The 10,332-nt window shown below is 50.1% G+C and overlaps 1 protein-coding gene across 1 annotated transcript; it reads right to left on the reverse strand.

The window, feature by feature from the left end:
- Positions 1 to 1,176: 1,176 nt before the first annotated feature.
- On the reverse strand, positions 1,177 to 9,198 carry LOC113884287 (spermadhesin-1). The gene is made up of 5 exons (XM_027528748.1): positions 8,666 to 9,198; positions 6,266 to 6,295; positions 5,048 to 5,183; positions 2,938 to 3,125; positions 1,177 to 1,426 (listed from the first exon to the last, which is right to left on the reverse strand). Exons 1-5 carry the CDS (start codon positions 8,709 to 8,711, stop codon positions 1,422 to 1,424), a joined length of 405 nt encoding a protein of 134 aa, XP_027384549.1. The 5' UTR covers positions 8,712 to 9,198; the 3' UTR covers positions 1,177 to 1,421.
- Positions 9,199 to 10,332: the final 1,134 nt, after the last annotated feature.

Raw genomic sequence — 10,332 nt, forward strand, 5'->3', positions numbered from 1 at the left:
GACCCAGGCTCCACTTGTGGGATTGCCAAGAGTCGAATACGCCCGAGTGACTAACAGCCCCTGTATACTTAAATCTCATCGAGATCTACATGAGGCAAGTGAGAGAGGCACAAAGATGTAATGGTAGAGTCAGCCCTTCAGCTGAACCACGATATGCTTCATGGGGCTCCCCGAGCAGCAGACAGATGTGTCTGGAAGGTTGGAAGGATGGACTCCTGGCCAAGGGGACAGTGTGAGCAAAGGCTCAGAGTTGCTCAAAGGTGTGCAGTATCCAAAGCTCAGTGTGTGATGGCTCAGCCCTGAGAGGGGCCGGAGGGGAGAAGACATTAGAAGGGAGGGAAGGTCAGGTGAAGAAGGATTTGATAAAACTCTGCTAAGGTGGGTAAACTCTATGGACTGGTTTTCAACAGGAAGTGAAAAATGGAACCAGATTGTGGTTTGATGCCTATGCTGGATGACGGGGGGTGAACTGGAAAAGATCCTAAAATCTGCAATATCAACAAAGAAAAATCACCTTCAGAGAACTCACTCGAGGAAGGGAGATTCCAGCGTGACTTTCTGAGTTGACCTCAACAGGATGGTCCACACACACAGATTATTGTGCCTGAGGGAGTTGATGGTTCTCCCCACAAGTTCATGAAAAGACCCCCACACTCCCTCTCCTCTCTGAACAGAAGAAAGGGACACGGAAGCAGCTTCAGGCTTATAAGGGGCTGTGCCATCCGTGTTTTTGACCCTCCTAACTCCTGGTCTGAAAAAATGCAACATCACCCGACTTGATGAGCCTGCAAACCATGTGAACTTTATCTTTTACTCTCTGCAGACCTTTAAAAGGGACTATGATGCAATATAATTGATAGTTGGATGGTGGGAATCAGAAGACATTCAACATATCCTCACCAAAGATTCTATATCCTCAAGCACATTGCTTGAAACTTGGCAGGGAGCCGGGCCAGCGTCTCAAGGCTATGTCTGTAGAGGGTTTCCTTGTGCAGGCGAGGAAAATCATAAATAGACAGAGCTCTTGTCCTGAGATAGACCTCAGACCAATGAGAAGCCCTCTGGGCATAAAGACCTTCAGGAGGGGTTTCAACTACTCTCAGCGATGCCTGGGGTTCCAACCCTGTGACACCAGGACTCACAAACTAAAACAAAATCCAGACTCAGGTAAAGAGACATTATTCAAAATGATTATAATGATAAAGAGAAGGAACTAACCACAAGACTGGCAACAATCTAAAGCTCAGTAGTAAGGAATCTTTCTGCAGTTAGGAGACCAGGGGCTGGAAAGGATGGAGGTGACAGGCTGAGAGCAGGTGATCAGAAGATGCTTCTCCTTGTGGGCAGCTGATTCCAGAGGGTCTTCAAGGAATGTTGTTCTCTTTTGCAACGCTTGTCCACTCAGGCCTGAGCAGAGATCACTAAGCTGTGGGATGGAGAACAGGTTAAGTAGAGTTTAAGGAGCATTTTCTTCCAATTGACATGTGGGTGAAATTGCAGTCAATCATTAATGAGGAAAAAATACACTCTTGAGGGACTGTGCTTGGTTTGTTTTAGGTTACATATATATCTGGTCCCATTACTTCATGGCAAATATATGGGGAAACAGTGGAAACAGTGAAAACAGACTTTATTTGGGGGGGCTTAAAAATCACTGCAGATGGTGACTGCAGCCATGAAATTAAAAGACACTTACTCCTTGGAAGAAAAGTTATGACCAACCTAGATAGCATATTGAAAAGCAGAGACTTTACTTTGCCAACAAAGGTCCTTCTAGTCAAGGCTATGGTTTTTCCAGTGGTCATGTATGGATGTGAGAGTTGGACTGTGAAGAATACTGAGTGCAGAAAAGTTGATGCTTTTGAACTGTGGTGTTGGAGAAAACTTGAGAGTCACTTGGACTGCAAGGAGATCCAACCAGTCCATCCTGAAGGAGATCAGTCCTGAATGTTCATTGGAAGGACTGATGCTGAAGCTGAAGCTCCAATACTTAGGCCACCTGATGCGAAGAACTAACTGATGCTGGGAAAGATTGAAGGTGGGAGGAGAGGGGGACGACAGAGGATGGGACGGCTGGATGGCATCACTGACTCAATGGACATGAGTTTGAGTAAATTCCAGGCATTGGTGATGGACAGGGAGGCCTGGCATGCTGCAGTCCATGGGGTCGCAGAGTCGGACATGACTGAGTGGCTGAACTGAACTGACTGATATATGCCTGCTGCTGCTGCTGCTAAGTCGCTTCAGTCGTGTCCGACTCTGTGTGACCCCATAGATGGCAGCCCACCAGGCTCTGCCGTCCCTGGGATTCTCCAGGCAAGAACACTGGAGTGGGTTGCCATTTTCTTCTCCAATGCATGAAAGTGAAAGTGAAGTCGATCAGTCGTGTCTGACTCTTCACAACCCCATGGACTGCAGCCTATCAGGTTCCTCCATCCATGGGATTTTCCAGGCAAGAGTACTGGAGTGGGTTGCCATTGCCTTCTCCAGATATATGCCTAAAGGATTTTAATATGATCAGGAAGGGAAATTTTATATTTGAGAGGGAATGATCATCTTGTTTAGATGTAAAATAAAACTTGTAAAAGAATTTTCATGTCAGATCTTCACAACTGCAAGATCTGTGGATGCAGAAAGGCTGTCATAGAACTGGTGGATCTTTCTGGAGAAGGAAATGGCTACCCACTCCAGTGTTCTTGCCTGGAGAATCCCATGGACAGAGGAGCCTGGCAGGCTACTGTCTATGGGGTCGCAAGAGTCAGACATGACTGAGCGACTTTCACTTTCACTTCACTTCACTAGGTCACACTGCCTCTGGCTCATCTGCTGACAATGGAGTTTATTTCAACAATCATATAAATACCACACGCCCAACTTCCCTGTACCATGCACAGAGAAGGAGGACTTATCAGCAGGTGCCTGCCTCCTTTTACCTACCTTGTGGATCCTGAAAGTATAACACTTCATAGAAAGAAGCTGGGTGCTCAGGCTCTCTGATGTACTTGACAGTCATGATACTGCCAGAAGATCTATAATCCATGAGTGAACCTTCACAAATCTTCCCTAAGACAGGAGATCCTGGCAGCCCATCTATAATCTCCAGAGACTCTTTATTACAGTTGAGTCTGTTGGAGCAGAAAGAAGGGCAGGCATCAGCCTTTGGAATCATGGTCCCTCCGGCAGGCAGCCTCCCCTGTCTAGACCCAATGCAATCACATAGCTTTGCTCACCAGACTTCCCAGGCATGGTGCCCACAGGGAAGGAGACTCACCCTTCTGGAGGAGGGGATGGTGGTTACCCAGGACCCTCCCCACACCAGGGCTGCAGGTGACTCCTTGCCTCCTGAGCAGCCCCACTGATGGGGCTCAGGGAAGCCCACCCAGGACTCTGGGATCAGGAGCCACTGGAGGGAATAGTACAGTCAACCCTGAGGACTGTTTCCTTGGGCAACAAGAATGGAGTCAGTTGAGGCCCAGACATGCATGTGTGACTCCACTCCTGCTTCACCTTCTACACCCCTGGCACAAGGAACCCAGGACCCCCTATTAGCCTCCAGGATCTAGAGAGGCGAGAGGGGCGTCCAGCTCTCCCTGCTGTGGGCAAAGTGCACGCTCGGGGTGTCACACTCCTGCTGAGGTCTCTGTCTCCTCCTCCTGCCCATCAGACCTCACCCCACCCTGTCTTCCTCTCTCAGCCACCAGCGTGTGTTCCAGCCAGGAGCGAGGTTGGAGCCTCTCTGGGCTAAAACGAGACACGGAAGGGACATCTCACGAGGACACACACTCAGCTCCCTCTGTACTAGCTCACTCTTGGACAGACTGATTCTTCCTGGTCCCAAGGACAGTCATATACAAAACTGGCCTTGGAGAGGGTCAAAGGAACAATAATGAAAATTTTAAGAATAATCTACCCCTCTGATCCTAACAGAAATGGTGATGTAGGAAACACCTGCTTCCTTCAGCCCTGGTGTGTGGTTTCGGTAGATGGTCTGAGCCCTGCTGTGAGGCAGGCATTGCCAGGTTGTCCTCACACAGAGCAGCTCCTCCATCTAGTGGAGACCTGACCCTGTGGAAGGTCTGGAGGGACAGGGCCCTCAGTCACAAGATAACATCACCTGTCTCAGCCACCACTGTGGACAATACATCACTTGGTCTGCAATTGGTGGCAATGTGGCCCCTGTATTAATATCTGTGAAGAGTAACCTACTATAGAAATGCTACAACTTATTGCTACCTTGACAGTGCTTTCTGTTGCAGTATTATTCATCCTGTCTTTTAATTGTTCATTCAGTCTTTCATTCATCCACTCAGTCACTAGTTAGAAAACATTTCTTAACCGCCAAAAATAAGACTCCCTTTCTTGTAGGCACAAACTCAGACATGGGCAGGAATGGTGCGTGCATCATCGCTCAGTCATGTCACTCAACTCTTTGAGACCCTGTGGACTGTGGCCCATCAGGCTCCTCTATCCGTGGGATTCTCCAGGCAAGAATATTGAAATGGGATGCCAGTCCCTTCTCCAGGGGATCTTCCCAAAGCAGGTAATATATGGAGCACAAATCCGAGAAATATCTGCCCAGCTGTGGACAGAGTCAGAGCAGGGGTTTCATGTGTGATGGAAAAGTTCTTCCAGTGAACTCGTGAACTAGGAAATGAGGACCCTAAGCAGCAGGTGGTGAGTCTGGGAGAGGTGGAAGGTGCCTTTCAGGTAGAGGGGACAGTGTGAGCAAAGGCTTAGAGCTGCCCAACAGTCTGATGGGTCCACAGCTCAGTGTGTGCTGGCTCAGCTCAGAGAGGGGACAGAGGGGAGAAGAGGTTAGAAGGGAGGGGAGGTCGGGGTCCCCTGGAGGGATCTGAAAGCCATGCAAGGAGGGTCAGCTCTATGCAGAGGGCAGGGGGCCATGCAGGGTCATCAGCAGGAGTGAGCTGGAGTCAGGATGTGTCTGGATGTGTGTGCTTGGTGGTGCAGGGGGAACGGGAAGGGGCAAAGAGGGACACCTTCCCATAAAACCACACCATCAGCAAAGAACACTCAACTGAGTACTTACTGGAGATATTGGATAGACACCCTAACATGGTACTCTGGTGGCATCTGGATAGTCCAGACACAGTTTGTTTTCGGTCCGTAATAGGTGGCGATCACTCCAGACTCCTCTTTGAGGATTCCCCCACAGTTAGTATTCCCTATAACAGAAGAAAGGATTCCAGTCTCCCAGAAGGTGCACCAGGCTGCTGAGCTCTGTGCCACCCCTCGCCCACCCCACTGCAGGTGGTCCTGACTCCCACTCCCCAATCACAAACAGACATCCACCATGCAGTCTGAGCATCCAGGAAAATGTGGTTTTCAAGGTTTTACTCTTTTCAGAATTTTAAAGAGATCCATACCCTTTACTGCAGTTTGTTTTGATCCCTGAAAAATATAAGAGTTTAACACCTTGTCAGCAAAACATTGTTTGTCAAGTGAAAGTGCAAGTCGCTCAGACGTGTCCAACTCTTTGCGACCCCATGGACTATACAGTCCATGGAATTCTCCAGGCCAGAATACTGGAGTGGGTAGCTGTTCCCTTCTCCAGGGGCTCTTCCCAACCTAGGGATCAACCCAGGTATCCCACATTACAGGCATATTCTTTACCAGCCGAACCGCCAGAGAAGCCCATTGTTTGCAAAGTGAAGATAAAATAGCACTTTCGTCATTGGTGTTTTGATCAAATGAGTTCAAGTTTTACCTGGACCTGAAAATCACTAGGGAAATCAGTCAATCATCGATTGATCAATCATCAGTCACTCAATCATCTATCAGCCCCCACATCAGGGGGCAAGCTTTCTCTTTGCCCAGCACCCCCCTGATGCCAAAGCACCCTCTGCCTGGAGGCTCTCATATCTGACATTGGACATGGTGATGCCCCTCAGCCCTCCAGGCTCCAGCCACTGAAGGTGGCTCCATAGTCCTGGGACACCTGCGCTGTGGAGAGGTGGTCCCATTCCTGCCTCATGAGGTTGTGCAGGCAGGAGGGCAGGGGAAGCTCCTGGGTTGTGGAGGTGAGGAGGGGAGGGAGAAGGAACAAGGTGGGAGTCGTAGGAGGTCAGGTTATGGGACCCCAGGGATTTTTAAGACCAAGGCTGACGGTCAGCTCCGGAAACGCCAAGTTCCTTTAACCAAAAGGTAAACGACACCAGTGTTTCCAGGACAGGCATCTGAACTGAAGCCCTAAAGCACTGCTCCCCGTGAGGAGCATAAAGTGGTAAAGCATTAAGACGGTACTTACGGGGGAGCCAGTCCATTGAATCCACTGTGGCTGGAAAGACATCAAAAGAGAACAACAAATGAAAAGCTGGAAGTTACTGAAGTGTCAAGGCTATATAGCACATACAGTGAGCACCCTGTGAGGAGGGGCTGTGTTTCCAGGGATCGTGCTGGGCACACAATACTTGGCTGCCCTCATCCTCGGAAGAGCTGGGTCCTGCAGGGACAGAGCAGGAAGGAAGTCTGGCGCTCAGCCATCAGGACTCGCTTATTCAGCTGTGACTGTCTGTTTCTCAGGCCCACTCAGTGAAAATGAATGTTCTGGTTCTGGAGCCACAGTCAGACAAGTCAGCTCTCAGGAGGCTGAGTGGCTTCTCCAGTTAACCTGGGAGTTTCTGCTCGGCAGGTTGAACCTGCTGTTTCCTAGGAAACCTCTCAGTCCCGGGCCAAACAGAACAGAGGGGCACTCAAAAATAACTTGAGTATTTTTTGTAATTCTTCAATGAGACCAATGATGAATTTGCTTTTGGTGTAAATACATGGAATAAAAATCTCAGCTGAGAAGAAATAAGAATTCTTAATTTATGCAAGTTTCACCATATCAGGGAACTGAGGCAGTGACCTGACAGCAATCACTGTTTCCTCTGGTGTTGTGGCTTGTAGTTTATCCTCAGGGCGTGACAAGTGGGCACAGCCAGCTCAGGAAACAGACTGGGGCCCAGTGCGCCTCGGGTGAGAGCTGGGTGGCTTTAGACAAGGTATTTATTCTCACAAACCTCAGTCCATGCACCTGTAAACTGGAAATTTAATAGTAACAGCCTCCTTGGTTCCAGAGGACAGTTCACGTGCACACAGCTCGGTGCCCATCCCAGAGAGGCTGTCCACTATGCTCCCTGCCACTGGCAACCTCCCACCACATTCCTTTCCCATAGACACTGCTTTCCTCAGTAGATTGAAATCAACAAGCGCTCTGGAAGCTATGTGACCATAGATGTCAACCAGGACACTGGGGTCCATCTCCAGCTGCCCGTCCTGAGTACCGAAGTGGCACAGGGTTGGGGGCCACAAAGGAAACCTCCCCACCCTGGAGCGTCCGTCTCGTCTGCTCTGGAAAATACAAATCGAGGTTTCTCTGAAAGCAGATCTCAAGGGCAGAATCACACAACTTCCCACCACAGACCTGCACATACAGTGACCTCCTCTGATCTAGAATCTAAGGTCCCGGCTTTGAAGCAGGGGAACAAGCAGCCCCTTGGAGGAGTTCAGGACACGTCACCCCAAAACATGCCATCCTGATCTGTTGATTTGAACTGATGGCGCTTGAGAAACAGCAGATGCAGGAAGGGCTCTGATGGACCTGTTTCTACCTATAAGCTGCCCACAAAGTGTCCCAGGAGCAGGGCTCCCCTTCCCCACCCCCCACAGCCCCAGACCAGGGAGATGGGAAGGTCCTGATCACAGGAGACAGGGATAAATGCTGAGAAGGATCTGTGCCCACACACTGACAGCACAAGCCCAAGCTGTCCACTCGGCTCCTGGTCATGAGCACAGTAGCCTGCAGAGGAGCAGGGGAGGAGAGTGTGGGTCGATGAAAGAGGAGCTGGAGCAGAAAAGCACAGAGAAGGGGGCGGGACAGAGTAAGACCCACAGAGAGCGAGGAGGAAGGAGACAGAGAGAGCGAGGAGGAAGGAGACAGAAAGAGCAAGGAGGAAGGAGACAGGCTTCCCTGAAGGCACGGCCATCTCTTCTTTCCCTCCAGCACCAAGAATCTTCGTGGGTCCCTCCATGTTCAGTGCAGGCCCAGTACACAGCCCCCCTGCAGGGCTAAGACCCCCCCCACCCCCATCCCCACTCCCCTCGTAGGACATCCTCAGCCTTGCTGGGAGCTGCTGCTCCTGCCGGTCATCCCAGAGCTCGTGTTGCTGCCACGTCTCCATCCCGGGGGCAGAGGCAGAGCAGCCCACCTGTCCTGGGGCTTCTGCAGGGGCCCCCACTTCCCCTTGGATGCCACCATCCAATCAGGTCCAGCCAGGGTCCCACCTACAACACTCACACCATCACACTTCCAAGACCCCTGCAAAGCTGACCATGTCTGGTTCACCTCCTCCAGGTCTGGGCTGAGGGCTGGCTGTCCCACAGGGCATCCCAGGGGACATTGGCTAAAGCAGAGGGGTCCCAGGGAATGCATACCAGAACAAGGATGGACAGCCCAGAAAATGTTTTAAAATCACTGTATACTCAGCCGTGGGTCATGACCATCCTGCTGGACACTCCTCCTCCAGGCCAGGCTAAGGGTGGCATCTCCTTGGAGGAGGGCAGCTTGCAGACCCTCTTCTTGGGCAACAAGTAAACTGCACAGACTCTCTAGGTTGAACAGGAAGCAGAGAGGCCCCAGGGGCAAGGGGCTGGGGGCCAGGCTTACCTGTGCTGAGCAGCAAGGCCCAAGGGATGACGCTGGACAGCTTCATCTTCACAGCCTGGCACCAGCCTCAGCACTGAGCCCGGCCCCGGAGGCCTGGGGCTATATACACACAGCAGCTGACACCTGACCTCCTCCTCCCCTGGAGCCCAGCCCCGCAGGGCTGCGGGAGTCCCCAGTTCTCTAGGAGAAGCGGGCTGCCTGCTGCTTTCTCTGTGTCTTTGTCACACACTTTATGTGCCTTTATCCCCTGGGAAATAATGACCAATTTCTTTTCTTCCTCTCCTCTTCCTGCGGTCCTAGATAATAGGTGACATGGACCAATGGCCACACAGAACTCTTATTTGGGAGCCCTCCTGTCTGAGGTTAAGCTTCAGCATGTTCACCTCCAGTGACTTGCATAAGCCTCACAACACCTTGGACAGGAGAGGACCTGAGACCCAGAGAGGCCAAGGGACTTGCCCACATTCCAGGGCACCAGTGGCAGAAGCAGGACCAGTCTGACGTCCCAGCTGCCTGGTCTTAAGAGCCCTCCTGTGTCACTCAGGGCAAAGGCAGGTAAACAGCCCCATGTCTGCTCCAGGTGCACGTGTCACAATTGGTGGGGCAGCCAGAGTACATGTCAGCCTGCGTGTGGTGTGTCCACAAGGGAGAAAGGTAGGCACATGTTGGCATTTATTCTATGTTTATACCAACACCCACATGGCTCTGATAGTGAGGTATTACAGTTATGAGAACGCAGAAGAGCTCCTTGTTGAAAACGTGTAGCGGATTCCTAACATGTTCCATCCAAGTTTACTTTATAAGGAAACTTTATAAGTACTTTATAAGTCAACTTTCTACTACCTATTTATCCAAGGAAATGAAAATATGGCCACACAGAACATTATTCATGAATATTCATAGCTTCATTATTTGTAACAGAGAGTGGTTAAAAACCCAAATGTCCATTCATTGTTGAATGCATAAATAAAACACAGTCTGTTTGTATAATGGAAGTCATTTGACCATTTAAAGGAACACAAGCCCAATTGTCTTTCAAGGAGCATTAGCAACTACACACCAACCAGGAGAACGCTATGTCCATTTTCCTGACCTTAAAAACTCTGCATTTTACTAAATCTTTCAAAATTCCATGCTGATTAGAAATGCTTAAAATAATATCTTTTTAAAAATATGCATTTCTCCAACTGCCAGTAGGGTTGGCTGCTTTTCCAATGGGGATATAGCTTAGTGGCAGAGTGTGTGCTTAGCATGCATGAGGTCCTGGGTTCAATCCTGGGCACCTCCAGCTTTCTTGGAGGGGGGGTGGTGTGGAATTTGTTTTGGGTTCTAAATCAGTACTAGACGCATCCTCATTTGCTAAGAACGCCCACCGCTTGCCCACTTTTTTAGTTCATTTTGAGTTTCCCTGGTGGCTCAGACAGTAAAAGCGTCTGCTCGCAATGTGGGAGATCCGGGTTCAATCCCTGGGTCAGGAAGATCCCCTGGAGAAGGAAATGGCAACCCACTCTAGTACTCTTGCCTGGAAAATTCTGTGGATGAAGGAACCTTGTAGGCTACTGTCCATTGGATCAAAAAGAGTTAGATATGACTGAGTGACTTGGGCTGGAAGAAGCACAAGCTGGAATCAAGATTGCCGGGAGAAATATCAATAACCTCAGATATGC

This window comes from Bos indicus x Bos taurus, chromosome 26 (genome assembly GCF_003369695.1).
Source record: "Bos indicus x Bos taurus breed Angus x Brahman F1 hybrid chromosome 26, Bos_hybrid_MaternalHap_v2.0, whole genome shotgun sequence".
In the NCBI taxonomy this organism is placed as follows: Eukaryota; Metazoa; Chordata; class Mammalia; order Artiodactyla; family Bovidae; genus Bos; species Bos indicus x Bos taurus.